The 22,235-nt window shown below is 38.0% G+C and overlaps 1 protein-coding gene across 14 annotated transcripts; it reads right to left on the bottom strand.

Annotated features, from left to right (window-relative positions):
- Positions 1 to 6,471: 6,471 nt before the first annotated feature.
- Positions 6,472 to 11,991, bottom strand: LOC125469847 (ananain-like). 14 transcript variants are annotated; one of them, XR_007252131.1, is made up of 11 exons: positions 11,606 to 11,984; positions 11,114 to 11,206; positions 10,896 to 10,963; positions 10,719 to 10,769; positions 10,509 to 10,581; positions 9,769 to 9,881; positions 9,563 to 9,667; positions 8,769 to 8,868; positions 8,033 to 8,105; positions 6,928 to 7,478; positions 6,638 to 6,780 (listed from the first exon to the last, which is right to left on the bottom strand). XR_007252131.1 is itself a non-coding variant. In XM_048567841.1 (10 exons), exons 2-10 carry the CDS (start codon positions 11,195 to 11,197, stop codon positions 6,506 to 6,508), a joined length of 942 nt encoding a protein of 313 aa, XP_048423798.1. In that variant the 5' UTR covers positions 11,198 to 11,206; positions 11,606 to 11,991; the 3' UTR covers positions 6,472 to 6,505. The 14 variants fall into 14 exon arrangements, 13 of the variants coding, with proteins under 13 accessions (XP_048423798.1, XP_048423799.1, XP_048423807.1 ...); XM_048567841.1 differs by lacking the exon at positions 6,928 to 7,478 and having other exon boundaries at positions 6,472 to 6,780; positions 11,606 to 11,991; XM_048567848.1 differs by lacking the exon at positions 6,638 to 6,780 and having other exon boundaries at positions 6,806 to 7,478.
- Positions 11,992 to 22,235: the final 10,244 nt, after the last annotated feature.

Genomic DNA, 22,235 nt, shown 5'->3' with positions numbered 1-22,235 from the left:
AGTACCAATGCCAATCGGGCAAGTTCTTGCAAGTAAGGAGAGTGTTTGGAAAGTAAGTTCTAATACAGGAAATCAAAATTATAAGCAATGCAACAGAGCTTTTGAAGTTTGAGTAAAATGAACAAGAAGGAAAGGAACTTTGAACTACAAAAGGAATTTGGAGATTGTAAGTGTGCTACTACTAGTTAGCACTACCAGATGGGATTTTAGTGATGGGGGGATTGCACTTAATTGACTTCTAACCAAGAGATTGTATCATTGAGTGGGACATGCTTAACTTAAGTTTCTTATGTAGATAGATCGATCACAATCACAATATGTATGTTGAATCAAGCTTGCATTGAAATGACAATAATACTCCAAAGAGAGATAATGTATTGAAATGCTTTTAGCTATTAGAAGAGAGATTTAAAGAGCAATACTTGTAAAGATAACAAAGCTATGATGAATTGACAAAGGGTTTTGACTTTGATTGAAAGAAATGAAAGAGCTTGCCATATTGAATAAAGCTTTGAAATAAAAGGAGCTGAGCTTGCAAAATAGAATAAAGCCTTGAAATGAAAAGGGTGCATTTGTTTGTTTTCTAGAGAGATATTTGTTTGATTATTTGAGTGTCCCATTCCCTTTGCCTTTGCATCCTTTATAAGGAACTAAAGAGCCACTTGCTGAGCAATTTCCACCTCCTCCAAATTCACCGCCCAAAACGTGTGCCACCTAATGCAACTCAATATATCTTGATTTTCATTTAGCCTAATTGCACAATAACCCTAAAATTGCCATAATTTGGCTTTAGACCCAAATAAGTGAAATTTGGACAAATTTAAGCTCATATAGTATGTGTTTGTGAAGCTGATGAAATTGCCACAAGTTTGTTCTTTAAAGGATATTGCTGGATGAAGATTTTTGATGAGCAAGAAACTGGAGTTTTCTCTGACCTGATTGTCTTAAGATCATGAATTTAAGAGCGCCTCGGGGGTGGGGGGGTTGTGGGTGTTGTTTATAGGAATTATTTTTATTAATTAAAAACTAATTAGTTTATGTGCAAATATTTTATGGTAGTCATGTTCTTTAGGACTATTTAGCTATTTCTTAGGAGTATCCCATTTGTTTGGAGTATGTTATCGTGCGACGTTGTTTTATGTTTTTTTGAAAATTTGGTACTTTGAACATATATTTCTTGTTTAACAGTAAATGAATAACTACTTCAGTTCCACGGCTTTTTCACATCTTTTCTGCTCCTAGTAAACTATAATTTTCAACTGCAAAAGTTGGGCGACGCCGACAAGAGAGGTGGTGCGTATGCCGACTGGGCTGTCCATGTGTTTTTTTTCCAATTCTTTTACAATCTTCAGTTTTCGCTTTTTAATCCTGAACTTGGTGGACAATGAAACCTGAGCACGTCAAATTTAAGTGACTTTGTTGTGTCTTTCAGCATGATCCAGAGCTAAGTTAGGAACTTAGGCCACACCAAAGTTTTAATTTTTCCTGCAGTTCCGGCACTCAATAAGCCGATCAATTGCGGACCAACTGATAATAGCCTCGCTTATTATGAGCCGAATCCAAGTTTGGTCTAACATGAACCATGGAAACAACCTTTTTATTAAAAAAAAAAGAAAAAAGAAATATGGATGACTATTGTTGTTCCTGAATTTCTAATGTTCCCCATACAGTCTGTACTTGATTTTTCTTCGCCAGTTTTCAAATTCCATTTTCATTTTTCTTGATTAAGCAACGTTTTGAAAAGATTTTATGGTGCTCCAAAGTATCGAATACTTGAGGTTTTTTTAACCATATCTTTAATTAAAGATGCCAAAATCAAGATCATGTAATAGTCGAAAAGCTTAGAGTATCTTATACTCGGATTCATAGTAGAATATTTCATATGAATATATATATATATATATATATATATATGCATGCGCTTGATCTGGAGCAAGCAGCACGGACATGTGAATGTGATGCCGCACAGTTTGTTATTTTTACCTTTACCGTATTATACAATCCAATAAAGAGTGGATCATGTGACTTCAGCAGACTTTGCCTGTCACTGCAGTCTGCAGCTTAATATTACTATTAGTTTTAGATCTTAAGCAAACTGTTCATCATCATTGCACAAGATCAAATTCTTAACACAAGGATAAGTATAAAATCAGTAAACTCTTTCATGGACTTACTTTCATAGAACAAATTAATCTATTGTACTTAATTGTTAGTCTGTATATCCTAGTGGTAAAGCACTTATCCACACATGGGACGAAAAGAACTTCTCCTTCTCAAACTTTGTAAAATAAATCACTAACATGTAATATAATACATACATGAACAATGGTGTACTTAATTTAATTTGTTTTCTAAGAATTACCATTAGTATGGCCAATTGGTGTAAAACATTAAATCTACATGCTAAGGGAAGAGGAGCACTACTTATGAGGTGCAGCAGCGACAAACAACTTGAAAGTAAAGTTGTAGTGTGAAAATTAAACATGCAGGCCAACATGGTTGAGACAGAAAAAAGCAAAAACTTAAAATGTCATGATATTCATGAGTGATGAGTGGAAGTCTTGTCACTCACTCACCCACTGGATCACAATTAGTTGACGAGTGCTCCTGTATTCTAACCCAGCAAAGTAATTTCCACCCAACAAATTTTGTAGTGTTCCCAGTTTGCCCTTTAAACAAAAACCAAAGACCAGAGAGAGAGGAAAAAGCAAAGTGTTGGAGCTGTTATGTTGGCCCCCCATCTCCTTTTTCACCGCCTCCCCGTCCCTTGTAACTGTCGTTCTCCATTTCTCTTTCTTTCGCTCTTCGAGATGTTGACATAGAGAGCCGTTGAGGAGAGAGAAAAACATCAAAGGCAATGTGACGGTTTCCCAAACAATTGCACCACGCCACACGTTGACTTTCTTGGTGTTGCATGACTGATTTAAAACATTGTCCGATTTCGTTTATGGAGAGAGAGTGTTCTGCAGGAGGCGGAGGTAGGAAGTAGTTGGGGTATCAGTGGACAGTTCTGCATATTTATCTGATATTGTTTTTTTGTTTAGGTTTAGGCTTCAACCTGAGGGGCGAAATGAGAAGTTCAAAATTTGCTGGGTGGGAAGAAAAACACTCCAATATTTATTATTTCTTTAATATTTCCTTGTCTTGCATCGCACTCTTCCAACACTTTCGGTTGCTACTTTTTCATCATTCCCATCTGCAGTCTTGTTTACATATTAGTGTGTAGTGGTGTGTATACCCTCAATCACATCGCATCTCTCTCTCTCTCTCTCTCTCTCATGCTGATATCTGCCTCTCCTTCAGCACCCTCCATCATAACACCCTCTCGATTTCCTCAGCACGCCTTCTTTTTCCCTTTCTGGCGACAATTTATTAATTTACACGACCTAGCAAGCTTAATTGCTTCAGCCAAGAAAACTTTTCTAACTCCCGAGTCCCAAGAAAAAATGGGTCTTGAAATATCAGAAGACCAATTCAAGCCAATAACTCCAGTGCGAGTTGTCATTCCTATTCCACGAGCATTAAACAACACAAAGGAGGAGGAGGAGGAGGAGGAGGAGGCAGCGGCAGCGGAGGAGCTTTTGCATTTGGAACATGAAGAAGAATGCCACACACCCAAGTCACCTGCTGCTCACGTGATGGCGAAGCAACCACCATTAGTGTGTCCACCACCACCCAAGAAACCTCGCCAAGCTGCCAGAAGAAATTTTAGGAGGTTATGGCGTTCACAATCACAATGCTTTTTTAAGGTTCCAGACGATCTCGAATCACTGTTTATGGTTATCACTGGTACAAATACTCCTGCCAAAAAGATCAGAACCAGTTAAGGTTGTGATATTTATGCTCTATTAGTACGTAGTTTTTGAAATTAACATTATATGAAGTGCGTTCTTCTTGGAAGAGAAAATATTTCTTTTATTTATTATTTTTGTATTTTCGGATTGTAATTCTCCAACACATGATCTCTTCTCTTCATCCTTTTATTTGCAACCCAATTGTTATTAGCAACAATACAAATCGCTGTAAATGGCAAATGTTTATGTTGTATTTCAATTACGATTGGCTACAATTTTTTATTTTGTGTATTTTTGGATTGAAGACCATTCTCCCTTTAGTTTTTTTTACCTCTCCTTTCATACGATTTTGAAATTTTGAGCAACTTTTCTTCTACAATTAAGCCTGAGATGCTAAAATTAGGTTTATGTGGAATTTTATGATATAATTCTTTTCTTTTTTAGGAGATAAATATATAGAGTACAATCCTGATTATGTTTAGCATAGAAAGTAGGAAATTCTTTCTAGAAAAAGCACATGTTGTGTACTTCTTTTAAAAGGTACTTCAAATGCATTTTTTGAGTACTTGCATTTTTATTAAAAATTTCAATGTTCTTATTACAGGAGAGATTTTACTAAAATGTGTTTCAAAGCAAAAGTTATTTTTAAATAAGCAATTCCAAATGAGTCTAAAGAGAGATTAGGGTTTGCTTAGCGAAATGTGTTTGTGTCATGTGGGACCAGGAATTTTACTGGGACGGAATAAGGCGGATCGGATTACAAATACCTGGGGAATAGTCACAGACTCAAAGAGTCTGATCGGTCTAAGCTACCTAAATGGGGACAAACGATGCCACACATTCTATTGATAGTAAGCGAGGTCCCTTGACCTTGCTGAGATTGACCATGCTTGCTCTTCAAGGTACGGAAACTTGATCCAACTGGGGACTAGATTGGTTTCCTATAAGCTTGGAGATTCCTACAATCCTACAAGAAAACAATATCTTTGCTAGATATCCTTTGGAATTCTCTCGGTTTAATATGGATATCATTATCCTAAAAGAACTCTCTCCCGACTAGTTTAAATACCCTCCTCTAAGGCATATCTCTGGTAGTGGTTTCATACGCATACTTTGCTTAATAGCCCATTGCTTGAGTTTTATATCATATTTATACTAATTTGACCGTCGAAGAGCCTTTGGTTGGTACCCAAGGTTATTCGCAGTTGTTTGCTCTTGTTTGTAGGTGGCCGAATTTGCACAATTCAACCACCTACAATGGTGCAAAACTTTGGTTCCAACATGTTCCGTATTCTAATTTTAATTACAATATGAAATAAATTTAAATAGGAAACATATCATCAAATTATAATAATAACCAATGTTCTAAAAGACGCTAGAAGCTAGTCAGGCGACAGGTTGGGGCCTAGCGCCTAGCGCCTAGGCGCCCAAGCGAGGACTAGGTGAGGGCCTAAGCGGACTAGGTGGATTTAAGTAAGTTTATTATATATTGTATAAATAAGTGTCTATTTATGCTCAAAAAACACATATAATTATGTTGGTATACATAAATTACAAAAATAAAATGAGATATATATATATATATATATTATAAAGTATTAGACCATATTAAAATCATGGGAAACAAGCATATAATGAGTATTCATCAAAGTATTCAACAAGTCTCTTACATCTTATTGAAAAATTAAAATGCAAAATGAAGGTTATCGATTTTCTGCCTAAGTGAGAGTCAAGACCTAGGTGGGTTTAGGCGGGCTAGGCAGACGCCTAAGTGGGTCTAGGTGCACTTTCTTAATTTTCAAACCCCCAGAGACTAATCAAGGCTACGGCTAGCCGCCTAGCACCTGAACAGCGCTAGGCGGGAATTTTTAGAACAGTGACAATAACAATTAATCAACAGCCTACAAGTGCGCTGACATTATCAACATCCCTCAAGATGGTGCATAGATGTCACTACTACCCAACTTGCCGAATGAGATTTACCCAAACTATATTTGTCAAGATATCCGCCAATTGATCTCCTTAATAAATTATCTTTCTAGCTCAACATGTTTGGTACAATTATGTTGAACTAGATTCATCACAAACTTACAAGCAAATCCAAGTTTTGTAAGTAGTCTTCTAAACCAAATAACTTTATAAGTCCCTTAGCCATTTCTCTATACTCAACTTGTCACACCCCGATCCCGAGCTACGTCCAAGATCAGCACGTGACGTTAGAACGTAATTGTACAACTTATACAACATAGCAGTTAACATATAATTTACATACTGGTGGGGTCTCTTCCACTTATATACAACACACAAGTCTGCAAAGTAACTGTAAGGTACAAGGTGAACCTAGTCACTCCAAGCGCTCAATCTCCATCACTACTGCTAAAGACACCTTGTACCTATCAAAACATGTCAAACTACAAAAATGCCATCTACACCATGGAAATGGTGTATCGGGAAAAGAAAACCCGGATAAGCTATGAAGCTTGTGTGAGTGTCAATAATATAATGTATGTGATCAAAAAGTCAATCGATCTCATTTATAAAACATTTCAAAAAGGAATAAGATTATTTCTCTTCCTATTCCCATCCCATTCTCTCCCCTCCTCTCACAAATTGCTTTTTTTTATTCTTTTGGTTATTAAAAAATTAACACAAAACGTTAATGTGACTTAACCGTAACCATTCAAATATGAGGAAAGAGAAGGAAAGAAAGACTAGGAGGGAGAGAGAATCATATTCCTTTCAGAAATCCTTTGCATGTATAAAGTAATCCTCGCTCGACAAATCTCGATAGGATACACACAAGCATTCAGCCGACTTTTCGTCCATACAAATAATAAAATAATAGGGCTAGAACCACCCTCACAGCCTTGTTCCACACCGCTTGTGCGGCAATCGACAAACTCTTGCCTGGACAAAGCCATTAATTTACCAGTTGTAAGCTTAGTAATTCCTTCCATGGCTGCCACTGCTGAAAAAGTCCAATATCCTGCAAGCATTTTATTACAATTAAATATCATGTTGTTTTTGTAGTATAAATTAAATAGTGGTTAATTTAACAGACATAGATTCGTATTTGGAGTACAAGAAACCATTTGGTTAAGCTCCAAGATTGTCTACAAATAAAACTGATTACCACATTGGCCTTGGTCCTTGATTGGTGTCACGGCTCCCTTCTTTCTCCAATCTACAGTTGGTGCTGTTGTAGCATTTTTATATGGGGTGTGCTATCCACACCCCTTTTTTACTTTTCACCACACCTTTCTAATTTTCGGCCGTCAGATCGAATGAATTGAAAAATATCAAAGAATAAAAATTAACAAGGATATGTAAGAAGTAAAAATTTATATGAATAGCACATCCCTTTTCATATTTGAAAGAAGTCGTCTTTGTGGAACATTGGTGCCCCATGAATCCATTTCTTGAGGCCTTGAATTCTTCATTTGTAAGGTCTGCAAATTGATTGACGCTCAACTTGTAACGTTTGTTTGCATCCCTATTGGAAGATTCTATAGACTCCACGTTTTCCTTGAATATATTGAATATATTAAAACGCTTCTCCTCCTCGTTAATGTCGGTATATGCACGTCCAAAACAAGTCATTCATTGCTCATATTTTCCGTACATTGATGCATCTTGGTGAGTGCGAGACGTGGCTTGAGAAGACAAGGCCCCCAAAATAAAGATCTAGGCCACACAAATACAGTTGCAGTAGTAAGTCAATATTTGCTCATTCTAATTGCAATAAGTAGCAGGACCTGCACCAATGAAAGTTGCATTGCAGTCCCTTGAAATGTTTCGATAACTAGCGTTGCAGTATCATTAACTTTTGAATCCATTCCCTGTCCATTTCTAGTGATCGAACAACATTTCTATGCTCTGAGAAATTATATCTATCATAATTTGTAGACTGTCGCTGTTCAACATTGCAAAATATACATAGAAATTAAGGAAAACTAATGAAACTAACTTGAAAACTTTGAGTTTTAATGATAAGGACAAAATAAAAGGTAAAGTGAATAGTACCAAAATTGATTTTTTTGTGTAAGAATGTGATTTTTCGTTATCAGGAGCTTTTCATTAAAGTTTCTTAGAAATTATGGGACAAAAGATGAGTCTTCCTAACACAACACACCCTTAAGTGACGCGAATTAAAAGAACCACCATGATAAATACACATGTCATGACAAACATCAGAAGCCATGTGAAACAAGTAGTCTTGGACGTCTTCGAGTATATACCTGCTGCCCGTGTAGTCGCGTGACCAGTGCTTGCCAAGCTACTTTCAACAGCCTTCTCTGTAGAATCAAGTATCTGCACACAAGCCATAACTAATTTATGAGATCAACATACATGTCATTCCATCAGCACTCCATTTACATCTAAGACACACCAAAGAGTAAATAGATAAAAGTTTTTTATGCAACAATCGATGTTGCATTATTGCTGGGAACATTTTCCGATGATCGTCATATATCTGATGATAAAAGGGTTTTCGCTTGTGACAACGTACGTTCTATTACAATCATGACTAGCACAGTCAACAGCTTATATAGGAATACATATTGTGTTCCAAATTTTTCAGAGATCCTATAAAAGATACTCAGCAGCGTATCCTTCTTTTCCTATTGCAAGCCTCCCCAAACCCCTTTACTGTAAACTATTTCTCGACAAAAATTAAAGCAGTTCTCCTGTTACCACTTAAATTCCTCGGCAGATTTTTTTTATTTTTTTATTTTTTTTATTTTTAGCCCGTCTCTTAGGAACTCATTACAGTCCCAACATTCGTTTCTTTGTTTAACATTTTCCTTTTCAAGAATTTCTCCTAATCTCACACCCTCTAAATCCAAAGCAATATTCACCAAAACTTCCCTTCAGTGTCGCCCTAAACAAATCAAACCACAGCCAGCTAAATCCAAAAAGTATTGACTCTATAGACATTACAACATCCTGCAATAGATATTTCAGGGTACTTACTTTTTCAGTGTTTTCCAGGGAGTGACTCATCATGAGACTACTCTCTTTGAGCTGCCTCGCCAATCCAACCATTTCGTCCGTCAAATCCTCTTGAAGCTTTCTGTAAACAAGAGATAAAAGTTTATAAGAATCGAAAACATAATGTGGAAAGGAAAGTAATTAACATTTGAAAGTCTTAACGGCTGAATTGCGTGTGTTCTACTTTATGGACATCAATTGACTTGGGATTGAGCAAATTTTCTATCTAATAGTAACTGTATCTACTCTGATGTAAGGTTATCTGGTTCAAGGTCACGTTATTCAAGCACCATCTGTTGGCAATGGTGTACAAACATGCAGAGGGATCTTAGAGATGGCAGGAAAGACATGGGTTGGCCATGGACTAGGGTATGGTCCTCCTAATTCCTTAAGCACTCTGAATAACAGAGAGGCTGGGGTCTGTAGGCCAAGATTTATCTTTGGGTAGCGTCTTGTCTTTGTTACCATCAAAGTAAAGCAAGAAATTGTACAGAATGAAGGAACACATCCCAAAGTTGCCTGATTATTGTTCTAAATTTATCTGATGTCCCAAGTGAGCATCCGTGTCCTTTCTATTTGTACGAAAACCATATGCATTTTTTTAAGCAAAAATCAACTTCTATTTTTACTAGAACAAAAGTAACTTCATATTGAAAACACATATAACTGCATCGCTGTGTTAATTAATGACTGACATCCTAGAACTCCCGTTTTCAATTTCATCCAGTCTCATGACTCCAGTTTAATAGAAAAAAATTGAGATACTGTGAATATACCTATGCTTTTCAATGTGTGCTTGGGCTGCAGCATCCAGTTTGACAGGCCCTGAAGAATCAACACCAGCAGTCTCACAAGTTCCATCTTCAGTACTTGAGATAGGCCTGTTTAACAAAAACATAGTTAAAATAAAACAAGTTATTGCAGACAAAATATCACTAAGAAGGAGCTGAAACCATAGTGATGCCAACTATCATTCACTTACACAAATCTCCTTCTCAAACCTGGAGAAGGGGGAATCTGATTGTCTCTTGTATCAGAAGAGTTTGCTTTGACAGAAATTCTTGCAAGGGGCTCTTCGGGTGTTTGAATATCAGGCTGGGAATTGGCGAAAGAAATCACAGTTAGGAGCAAGGAACTCCATATATTGCACATATATACATTACATTCTTCGACCAAAAAACAAACATTACATTACATTCTAAAGAAATATTTGCTTGCCAAACTGTTAATCAGGTATACTATGCCAGATTCACAATATTCGATATACCATGTCAGATATCTAGCAATAGAACATTATCCATATATTAGAGATTCACTCTTGAGATGCCAAGAACTGACAACAAATTACATGTAGCATGAAATGGCGTGGGCACTTGAACTATAAACTATCTCTAGAAATTGTTCCCCGCATAAGAACTAAAAGCTGTCCAACCATCCATCACAGCTGAGAAAAAAAACCTGTAATATTTTAGTTGTCATGTCAACCAATCTCCCAAGAAATTTGTTTCAGCCTAACAATATTTTGTTTCTCATACCTTATCATTATAATTTCCCGGCTTTCAAACTAAATCTACCATTAGTAAAATTGATTCGAATCATAGAAATTCACAGAACATTGTAAATTAAAGTACACATTTTGCCAATGTAACTGGTTTAAAGTACATAAAACCAACACTTCAAAAAAAAGGCAACGTGTATGCTTTCTAGATCATATGCACGCACTGGTGGAGCAGCTAATTTGGAAGCAATGGCTTCAATCTTCTCTGAATAGTCACTCAAAACAGCCTTTGAAACTCTGGGTATAAAATTGAAGATAATGATATCAATTAGTAAACTAAGAATGTTGCAAACTCTTAAGTAGGACACAGTATCAAGAAAATACATAGAAATAGAGAAGATGAAAATGCTGATCTGTGTTGCCACCACTAGTACCCCGTATCAAGAAAATAGTGTTCGGAATGTGAATCAATATTTCCATCATACCTACCAAAATCTGTAATGGTTTGTTAAGGTAAAAGAAAGGAAGCATATTGGAACATGCATCAAACTATTGAACAAATAATCGTTAAACAAAAGTAAATCAAGGGAGAAAATAAAACACATACTGACCTTGGTAAGCCTTCAGGAGTTCTCTCTTCAGCTAGTTGTTCTACCAGTTCTCGTAAAGTAGCAACATACTGCAAAGTAGCAATAGTTAGTCAAAACACACAAAAAAAAAAAAAACTAGAACTGTAAATATCATGCCGAGAAACCGGAAATGGTTGGCACAAAGCAATTACCTGCAAATGGATAAAACTTTGTAACCTATAATTCTAATAACAACATACATGTACAAGTTTTGCCTGGTTCTGTTGCTGAGGCGCAGCCGCAAGCAGCCTCTTCAAATTCACCTCTGTTTTACTGATTCTCATCCGAAAATCCTACACCATTGAACAAACATAAAACAACAAACGATTCAACACTCAACCAACACCCATGAAACCTTCACTTTTTAGTAAATGATCTCTATGCTTTGTTTTTTTATCTAAACGTCCTATTATCAAACAGCTATTGGAAATGGTTTGAGTTATAAAACCTGACCCTGAACAGGCCTGACTCTTATCGAATAGCTCTCGAAACTTCGATATGCGAAAACCGAAACAAAGAAATGGATCCCAAATCTCATCCCACAATGAACAATGAACCAGAGTTACATGAACAAAAACAATAGGAACATTTCAAGCTGTACAAAACTAAACACATCATACATCCAATCCCATCCCATTCAAAATTCCAATACCCAATTGTAAAGAATAAATAGAAAGTGTTCAAAGTCTAACCTTTTAATTCGCCCAAACAAATTCCAATTGAATCGTTCGTCAGTCTCCCGCAGCTAAAATCAGGAATTGGGTTCTCTTTGTTTACTGGATTTTGATTCCGAAAATGGGATTTATTCGAATTTGATGATTGCCTGCGAACAGGTTGCGAATCAGCCGAGGAGATGAAGGGGGTCAGTTTCTCTGGTGTTTTCTTCTTCGATTGCAGACCAAAGATTGATGGAGGTTGAAGGAGAAGAATAGGAAATGAAAAAGTTTCTACCACACGAAACTCGACTTTTATGTCACTTTTCCTACTCGAACTCAGATTCAAATTCGCCACAATCCCTACAACTCGATTTTTGTTATATTTTGCCTAGATCCTATCTATTTAGTTTTCTTTTCTTTTCTTTTTTTTTTTTTATCGAACCTATCTATTTAGTTAATTAACCATGAAATTTATTTATCTTGCATGAGTGGAGCCCAATTCTAAAATAAATGGTTAATTGCAAGAGAGTGAGTTTTGGCGCAACAGAAAATTGTTTTTTTGTGACCAAAAGGTCACGAGTTTGAGTCGTGAAATCAGTCTCTTTGAAAGTAAGGGTAAAACTGCGTACGATAAACGTTCCCCTCCCCAACTCTCATAAAGCGGGGAGCATTGTTAGCTTGGGGTCTCCACTAAACAGTTAATTGTAAGCGGTTAAATGTTTCTATTGGAACCAAACTTGCGCACATTTGCAGACTAGGCAAAGTCCAGTTGGTTGAATCCAAATAGGATATATATCTCCAAGAATAAGTGTAGTTCTTGTTGTACTTTTATGCACAAACAGAAACGAATTCTAAGTAAGTACCAAATATCAATATCGTATATGAAAGCTAGAAACAATCTCAAAAGAACAAAAGAGATTCAACGTGGTTTGACGTAAAGCCTACAACCACAGGTGAAGCATAGCAAGGAATTTCACTAAACAAACAGAGATTACAAAAAAGTGTTTAAACTCTCATAACTCAAATCCCACAAATTACAAACCTTAAACCAAACAAGTAGATAACCCAAAACAAATGGAGAAGATTCTCCCAAATTGCTCTCTAACTCACAATCTCACAAATTAACTTTCACCAAATTACCACATGAATAAGCCACACAAAATAAATCAACCTTAATGTCCTATAAATAAACCAACTATAATGACCAGGTACATAGAAAGAGAAGGAGAAAGAGGAAGAGAGTACATGGTCAAGCTTTATCCAATAAACCCTAAAGAAGGTACCTCTTCTTTCTAGTAATCAGAGTAACAGAGCTTAATCTGTTCCGAAACTATATAAATCGCATAAAGAATGCTTGAGATCATGTCGCTTTACCCCTTTTTTTTATCGACAAAATTGTCTTGTGTGAGAACTCAGGGTTTAATATCATCCGTTGATCCATTTGGGAACAAGTTTCATAGCTGATTGGGCTCCAATGCATTTCAAGAAAAACGTGGCTCTATTGTCAACGCCTATCTATTAAAAGCACCTAAAGGACAGAGGCAAGGCAGTAAAATTGTCCTTACTATTTATTTTAAATAATTGTTTTTGTGCAAATCTATCCGTTTGAAAAGAAAAGACGAATGACTATCCATTTGGAAAGAAGAAGGACAAGAGCAAGAGCGTTAATATTCACAAATATCATATATATTTAATCGATGGACCTTCTTTTTATTTATGTTTGGGCAATTGAGCAGCCCTTGCCCTACCTTTCATTTCACTGCTAACACATGCTCTAAGTTGTCATGTTATGGTAGACTAAATCTATTCAATGACTGTTGGAGCAATATTAGAAAATATGAAAATAATAATAAAATTTTAATAATAATCATAAAGAGAATCACAACATCAATTATGTATGAGATTAATATAAACAACTAGTGAGAAAGTTAGAAATACTGATAAGCTTGGAGATTGAGGCTTGCATAAATGCAATGTCCTAAAGACAGAATTTCGCCCCTACTCTTGTGCTTGTGGTTCGGTAGGCGTCCGTCTTCTAAAATTCAACAATTTATAATCCGAAGTCAAAGCACTTAAATTTTAAAACTTTGGCAAACTTTTTATATTCCGTACTCTCAAGACACGATTTGGAATTTAACAAACTAAGAATGAGAGAAACAAATTGGGGAAACCTTATTTCTCCAGAGTAAAAATTAACTCTAATTTTCTTTCATTTAATACCCATGGTTTCATGGGTTTATATAGAACCTAATTACTCCTTATTAAAAAGATGTAGCTTTTCATCTATAAATATACATCATTTATCAAGGGAATACACCAAAATAACATAACATTTCTAAGAAATACGGTTAACACTATTCTTAATTCAATTTTTAAAATTATATATTACAATATTTCACATTATAATATATAATTTCCAACAAGAAATACGTTTAGGCTATCAAAAATTATTAATTTACAAAATATTGTGGGACTATTGAAAACATTGGCTGTATTGAAAACATTGGCAATGTTGAAAATGTTGGTAGATTAATGAATGCCCACACAGATTTTTCAATACCCACACATAGTAATATAGACTTTGGAAATGAAGGAGATCATATTTTTCAAAGGGTGTAATTAATACGTTTAGAGTTGCTTTGTAAATAGAGCGCTCCGACTGCTATCAAAATACAAAAAAAAAAAAGAAGGAAAGATCAATGACATCAGTATCTATTCTTCCCTCTTTGATTTGTCATCCCTTTGGGTTATAATTACAGTGTGATATTTTACATCTGCTTCGCTCTTGTCATTAGTAAAGGTTATCTCTCTAACTTTTACCTATTTATAAAACGTTATCAGCACAACTCTCTAAAAATCTAACCATTTTCTCATTTCTCTTCGCAGAACGAAAGAAAAAAAAAGTTTCCTTTAAGGATTTTACTGTTCATCTTCTTCCTCTATCTCAACTGCTGGACATACCCTCGAGCAAAACTGTTTGCACCATGTCTGCTTTTAGTTCTCAACCTAGCAGTTACATGTATCTTTGATTTCTTGTTTGGTGTAGATCTTGATTATTAACTTAGTGTTTATTTATGTTAATTTTATTGCAATCCAAAATGGTGCGGTACAATCACCCATCTTGAACTGCAAATTTACTCTTACTGCAATCCAAGATGGTGCGATATCATCGCCTATCTTGGACTGCGAATCTAATTTTACTACAAATTTTAGATGGAGCGGTATAATCGCCCACCCTACCATGCGTATTTAAATTTACCTACTGTTTAATTTCATTGCAATTTTAGGTGGTGCGGTATAATCACCTACCCTGCTATGCGTATTTAAATTTTCCTGCTACTTCAGTGGTGCGGAATAATCGCCCATCCTATGTAATGTTATTTCAATGAGAATGGTGTGGTACAATCGCCCTCCTCATTCACCTTGAAAATCTCGACCCTGAATTTTCGAGTGCTTATCACTTTGGCCTGAAGATCAAAATGAAAAATTCGTAAGAACCAGAAGTTCTAACACTACATACCTCCAGAATACATATTATTGCAAGTTCTTACACATCTAAGTTTTCTTTCAGAAAAGAAAATGGCGAACTTGGCAAAGCTTGATTTTGTTGCTCTAGATATTACTGGGAAGAACTACCTTACCTGGGTAGTGGATACTAAGAGAACAGTGCATCAAGATCGGGCGAATGCCATGATCTTTATCTGTCACCACCTTGATGAAGGACTAAAGAGCGAGTACTTAACGGTTAAAGATCCATTAACTCTCTGGAAGGCATTGAGAAACAAATACAATCACCAGAAAATGGTGATTCTTCCAAGAGCTTGTTATGAGTGGACTTACCTAAGGATCCAAGATTTCGAGTCAGTGGTTGAGTACAATTCTGCGATGTTCAGAATTAGTTCCCAGATGAAACTCTGTGGGGAAACCATCACTGAGGAAGATATGCTGGAAAGCGAGGTTTCACTGAATACAATCAGCTGATATCTGTGCTCCTGGTAGCTGAACAAAATAATGGGCTCCTGATGAAAAATCATCAGTCCCGACCTACTGGATATGCACCATTCCCAGAAGTGAATGATGTTTCCTTCGAAGTGAAAGCCACATCCTCTAGTGGCAATAATCATAAATGAGGATGTGGCCACTGGCAAGGACGGTGGAACAGGAAAGGCAAGAATCATGGTGTCCAGTTTCATAACCAGATTCCAAGGCATAATTCAGGCTCGAGCTTTAAAAATGTGAATCGCCACAAAGGCAAAGCTCATATGAGCAATGCTCCCAGAAACTCTAAAAGAGTCTGCCATAAGTATGGTGGCAATGGGCACTGGGCGCGTACTTGTCATACCCCAAGACATCTGGTGGATCTATATCGAGCCTCCATCAAGGAGAAAGGTGTTAGACCAATTTTCTCAACCAGGCTAAACCAATGAATGTACCTGATCCAGTGAGTGATTTATCAGGGCAGTTGAACACAACCCACTTAGATGTCTTGGACTTTATTGTGGAAAGGAGAATGAAGTATACCAGTCCAACTGAATCGTTTATGTTTGATAAAGCATGGATAAGCATTATGGTCCTTCTCAAAACAAAAGAAATGGTGGAGATATTTCTCTTACAGACTGCGCAACCACTCATACAATACTTCGAGATCAAAAGTATTTCTCAAGATTGATGCTTACAAAAGTAAGGTTAACAACAATATCATACCCTTTAGATGTAATTGAAGGCTCAGGGAAAGCCCAAATTATGTTACCAAATGGAACAATATTGTCCATACAGAATGTGTTGTACGCTACTCAATCTACTCAAAATTTGTTAAGTTTTAAAGACATACGTTTAAATGGATACGACATTGAAACGAAAAGTGCAGAAAATGTGGAGTATATATACATTACCTCCAATGATACCCAGAAGCATATATTGAAGAAGTTACATGGTTTGACGAGTGGATTGTAAAAACAGTTGAATCACATACTGTCATGAACCATAAGTTCATTAATTCAAAAGTTTACACGTTTTGGCATGACCGTCTAGGTCACCCAAGATCTACCATGATACGTAGGATCATTACTAACTCTAATGGACATCCATTATTGAGTAGACACATTGTTTTCTGAAATGATAACCCTTGCAAAGCTTGTTCTCAAGGGAAGTTGGTAATTAGACCATCACAACTAAAGGTTGATGTTGAATCCCCATCATTTTTGCAAAGAATTCAAGGGGATATTTGCGGGCCTATTCAACCATCTTGTGGACCATTCCGATATTTTATGGTTTTGGTTGATGCATCTACTGGTCATATGTTTGTCTCTTGTCTATTCAGAATGTAGCTTTTGTGAAACTTCTTGCTCAAATATTAAGTTGTGAGCACAGTTCTGAGCTTACCCCATTAAGTCAATCCGACTTGATAACGCTGGTGAATTTACGTCTCAAACTTTTGATGATTATTGCATGACATTGGGCATTGATGTTGAACACCCTGTTCCTCATGTCCATACTGAAAATGGTTTAGAATAAACATTGATCGAGCGGTTTCAGTTAATAGTCTGCACTCTGCTCATGAAAACAAAATTGCTAGTTTCTACATGGAGACATGCCATCTTACATGCTGCATCATTTGTTCGATTGAGACCTATAGCCAACCACCAATACTCCTCAGTACAATTCGTGTTTGGGCATCAGCCAAACATTTCACATTTACGAGTTTTTGGTTGTGCTGTTTATGTACCTATTGCACCACCACAACGCACTAAAATGGGACCTCAGCGCCGACTGAGAATTTATGTGGGTTTTGATTCACCATCTATCATTAGATATTTGGAACCCTTAACAGGTGATATTGTAAACACGAATAATTCCTGAAACAAGCGACAAGAATACGTGTACAAAATATATATTTTGTATTAATGATTTTGGGGTTACAATCTCTTTGTAATTTGATCCTCTGATTCTATCTTCGTACGATGTGGGTTTGTGGATGAGTTGTTGATCCAAAGGGCCGTCGGGGCTTGATCTAAGGATGCACAGTTGATGAATGGATCTTCAAGGGGCGTTGGGCTTGATCTTGAAGAATGGGTGTATGAGTTTGTTGAGGTTGTTGATCCAAAGGGCCGTTGGGGCTTGATCTCAGGATGAACGGATGATGAATGATGAACACTTTCTTCAAGGGGCCGTCGGGGCTTGATCTTGAGTTAGTGGGAGTTCTTCAAGGGCCGTTGAGGCTTGATCTTGAAGGTTGATGGATGAGCGGATCTTCAAGGGCTTTTGGGCTTAATCTTGAAGAACGATTGGATGTGTGGATTTGTTGAGGTTGTTGATCCAAAGGGCCGTTGGGGCTTGAACTTAGGATGAACGGATGATGAACGATGAACACTTTCTTCAAGGGGCCGTCGGGGCTTGATCTTGAGTTAGTGGGAGTTCTTCAAGGGCCGTTGAGGCTTGATCTTGAAGGTTGATGGATGAGCGGATCTTCAAGGGCTTTTGGGCTTAATCTTGAAGAACGATTGGATGTGTGGATTTGTTGAGGTTGTTGATCCAAAGGGCCGTTGGGGCTTGAACTTAGGATGAACGGATGATGAACGATGAACACTTTCTTCAAGGGGCCGTCGGGGCTTGATCTTGCGTTGGTGGAAGTTCTTCAAGGGCCGTTGGGGCTTGATCTTGAAGGTGGATGGATGATGAACGATGAACACTTTCCTCAAGGGCCGTCGGGGCTTGATCTTGAGTTGGTGGAAGTTCTTCAAGGGCCGTTGGGGCTTGATCTTGCGTTGGTGGAAGTTCTTCAAGGGCCGTTGGGGCTTGATCTTGAAGGTTGATGGATGATGAACGATGAACACTTTCCTCAAGGGCCGTCGGGGCTTGATCTTGAGTTGGTGGAAGTTCTTCAAGGGCCGTTGGGGCTTGATCTTGAAGGTGGATTTGACGAAGAACGAAGATTGCTTTCTTGATCCTTCGGGATTTGCTTGAGAGCTTTAGAGTTTCAAGGCTTCTTTCTTTCTTCCTTCCTTCTTTTCTTCTTTTCCTCCTTCCTTTCTTTCTTCTTTTCCTCCTTCCTTTCTTTCTTTTTTTAAAATGAATGCCTTGGCCTCCTATTTATAGAATTCCAAAACTTGATTTTTGGATTTAAATAATCAGATGAAATAAATCATTTCTGCCAGGTATTGACACGTGTCATATTTGATGATTTTTCCAATTTATTTCGATTTTTCGTTGAATCACACGCTACATGTAAAATTTATGTGACACGTGAACGTTGAAATTTTAATTATTGGTCAACATTCATTTCACCGAAATTTTGATGTCTACAAATGCCCCCACTTCAAGGCGCGTCGTAGGCATGTGCTTGTCACGTGTAGAAGATGCGTTTTGAAGTCCCTTAATGTAGATGTCAACCCAAGGGCCGTCGAGGCTTGATCTTGAATTGGGCTGGAAATTTCTTCAAGTGCCATCGAGGCTTGATCTTGAGTTCGATTGGAAGATTTTCTGGTTTCCTCCAATCGTTGATTTTCCGCAGGCTTAATCTTGAACTGGGCTGGAGGATTCTTTTGGTCTCCTCCGAAGGTCTGAACTTACTCCTTTTATCTGGAGTTGAATTTGATTCAAGGGTGGTGAACACTTGATTTTGAATCGGACTTGTGATTTCTTCAAGGGCCATCGAGGCTTGATCTTGAACTGGGCTGGAGGATTCTTTTGGTCTCCCCCTATCGTTGATTTTCCTTTGTGCTACTCTTGAACTGGGCAGCAGGATTCTTTTGGTCTTCCCCGAAGGTCTGAGCTTACTCCTTTTTTTCTGTTTCTTTGTTCAATCTCTCCAATTCGTATTGAAGAGGGTCAGAGGATAGCTCAGCATATGCAGTTGTAGCTTGTCTCCACATGCTTCAATGCATCATTTTCACTTGCCTTACTTGCTCCCCTTTGCAGAAGTGGTATTTCCTTATGCAGGTTTAGCATCTTCTCTTGTACTATTTGTTCCTGATGCAGGAGTTGAATGCAAACCTTGCATTTGAATGGACCATCACTTCTTGGTGGCAGCGCAAGTTTGAGTGGAGGTTCCGACATATTGCTTTCTCTGTCCTTGTCCTGGCAGGTGAGAACAAGGGCAAAGGAAAAGATAGGGGAAAAGCATGATATGAGATACCTTTGCTTTCGCCCTTGATGATATGAGATACTTTTGCCTTGGTGTCATTTGTTTGCAAGGGTATTCCCGGAGAGGAAGAAAACTAAGCATTTTGAGATGCTTTGCTGGGAGTGTACTCTCGGAGGTGAGGAAGAGTTGGGCATTTTTTTTTTCTTGTTTGCAGGTTTGCCTTGCCATAAAAGATGAAGGTCGACATATATAGGGATTTCCCAATAGCAAGTGGTGGTACTGTTCTTTTACCCTTGTCGACAAACGTTTTGATCCCGCAAATTCGGCTTTTTGAAATAGTGACGACTCTTCGATCTTTGAATACGCCTCTTCGATTTCTGAACGAGCGTCTCTTTTGACAAAGTGGCACGCGTTTTCTGAAAAGCAGAGAAAGCGTCGCCGAACTTTGCGCTTGTCAGCTAAAGATGTGTAGCTGCGATGATGACCTCCAAGTGATCTTTTGACAAAGTGGCACCCGTGCTCTGAAAAGCCGCGAAAGCGTCGCCAGCCTCCACGTGTTTTCAACTTTGTCGGAGATCTTTTGACAAAGTTGAACGCGTTTTCTGGAAAGCCGAGAAAGCGTCGCCTAACTTACGCCGGAAAATCCAGCTTTTGAGATTTGCAGAGCGATGTCTCTTCACTTTTGAACAAGCGGCCCTTCGATTTCTGAGCAAGCGCCTCTTCGTTTTTATAGAGGTATTGATCACCTCTAACATGCACACTTCGAAGATTGCTCATTCCTGAAAATCATCTCCGGCCTTTTGAGTTTTAACTTCATCCACCCATCTCTTTTAACACCTTTGAAAAATGGCTAACCCATCGAACCTTAGCTTAGAATTGAGTCTCAGCAGTGATCCGGTTGCGCCGCTTCAAGGTAATGTATGGTGTCCTTCTTTCTTATCTTCTAACGGTCCTCTTACAGGTGAAGACTCCGTGATGCAGGACGCCACAACAGCTACAATAGTAGCTAGGAACCTCCTTACTCCAAAAGATAGTAGGCTGCTGTCAGGACGGTCCGATGAGTTGGCCGTTCAAGAGTCCCTCGCTCTTAGTGTTCAGTGTGCGGGCTCTGTGTCCAACATGGGCCAACGCCTGCTTGCTCGGTCCCATCAGGTGGAATCATTGATGGCAGAGGTGGAAGATCTTAAGCAGGAGATTAAACAGCTTAAGTACGAGAATAGAAGTTTGCATGTGCTTGCAAATAACTATTCGTCGGGCATGAAGAGGAAGCTTGATGAGATGCAAGAATCTCAAGGTCGCATTCAAAATGACCGTCAAAGGCTTGCGTCTTTCTTCCAGAGGCACATTTTTCCGGCGTCATCAAGCGTTCCACCAAGTATTGGGGCCTCGAATGATTTATCTTCGGTGCTTCCTGCTCCTGGAGTTTGGCCAAGTAGTGGGGCTTCACGTGAACGACCTTTGTGAAAGCTCCATCTTTTTTTTTTTTTTTTTTTGTACAAACTTGTAATTTCTGGAAAATCAATGAACATGCTTTGTTTTATTTAGTGTATTGTGCTAAATACAGAGAAAACATGTACATCACCGTCCATCATCATTTTTTTTATTCTTTCCTTTGCTTTCGGTGGCGCTGATCCACCGTTCATTTATATATATATATTTCAGATAGTGCCAGAAGCACCACCATTGTTTTTTCTTTCTTTTTATTATATATATATATTTTTTTTTTCCTTTTTGCACATGGCTCCAGAAGCACCATCATTTTTTCTTTTTAATTTTTTTTTATTATTCTTTTAAAAGATGCTTCCCAGCATCATAATTACTACTTTTTTTTTTTTTTTATTTTTTCTTTTGAAATATGCTTCCCGGCATAATCATTGCTACTTTTTTTTTTTTTTTTTTTTTTTTTCTTTATAAGGCCATCTGCAAGATTGAGTTCGTGGGTGAAAACCCAGGTCGAGTCCGAGAGAAGACGGAGGAGATCTTTGGGTGTGAGTTGACAAACTTTGATTTTGTTGAGCACATTCAAAGGCAGCAGCAGAGGCAAGCAGACGGATGAGATCTTTGGGTGTGAGTTGACAAACTTTGATTTTGTTGATCACATTCAAAGGCAGCAGCCACGGCAGAGATGCAGAAGCAGCCAGAGCTTGAAGCAGAGTGTAAGGCGTCGAGTTTGAAGACCGGCTAGTCGTTTGACAGCGGTCAATGAAGCTCTTCGTTAATTTTGATCATGGTGGCCAGGGTGACGAGCTCGAGGTTTGTTGGCAGCGTGAGGAGACGGTTCGGGACTTGGTGGATTTGTCGCTGCGTTTTGGTGAGATCTCCGTTGTGTTTTTTTTTTTTTTTTTTTTTTTTTTTGTAGTGCTGCAAATGTCTCCATTGGTGGAGATGAAGAAGGAACACTCCGCGGGAGGAGTTGACATCGGCAAAGACGGCAAGGATGGTTGCTGCTGCAATCGGTGGAAGCGTTGACGGGCAGCGAACAAGCTACTGTTGGAGTTTGAGCTCCATTTGCTCCTCCACCACTGAAGCCTCTCTGCGTTCTCTGCTTAATCACCCCAATGGCAGCTATCACCGCAGTATGCG

This window comes from the organism of the source record quoted next, unplaced genomic scaffold (genome assembly GCF_019419815.1).
Source record: "Pyrus x bretschneideri cultivar Hongxiangsu unplaced genomic scaffold, Pyrus_bretschneideri_v1 Contig46, whole genome shotgun sequence".
NCBI lineage: Eukaryota > Viridiplantae > Streptophyta > Magnoliopsida > Rosales > Rosaceae > Pyrus > Pyrus x bretschneideri.
Note: the sequence above shows the minus strand (reverse complement) of the source record. Positions and strands in the feature narration are given on the sequence as shown.

What these genes read in the sequence shown, in the direction of transcription:
- LOC125469847 (XM_048567841.1), bottom strand. Translation starts at nt 11,197, where the DNA reads ATGAGAATCAGTAAAACAGAGGTGAATTTGAAGAGGCTGCTTGCGGCT. An exon ending in GCACACATTGAAAAGCATAG is followed by an intron (nt 8,869 to 9,562) that starts GTATATTCACAG and finishes TCTTGTTTACAG; the next exon opens with AAAGCTTCAAGAGGATTTGA. An exon ending in CCCTGGAAAACACTGAAAAA is followed by an intron (nt 8,106 to 8,768) that starts GTAAGTACCCTG and finishes GCTTGTGTGCAG; the next exon opens with ATACTTGATTCTACAGAGAA.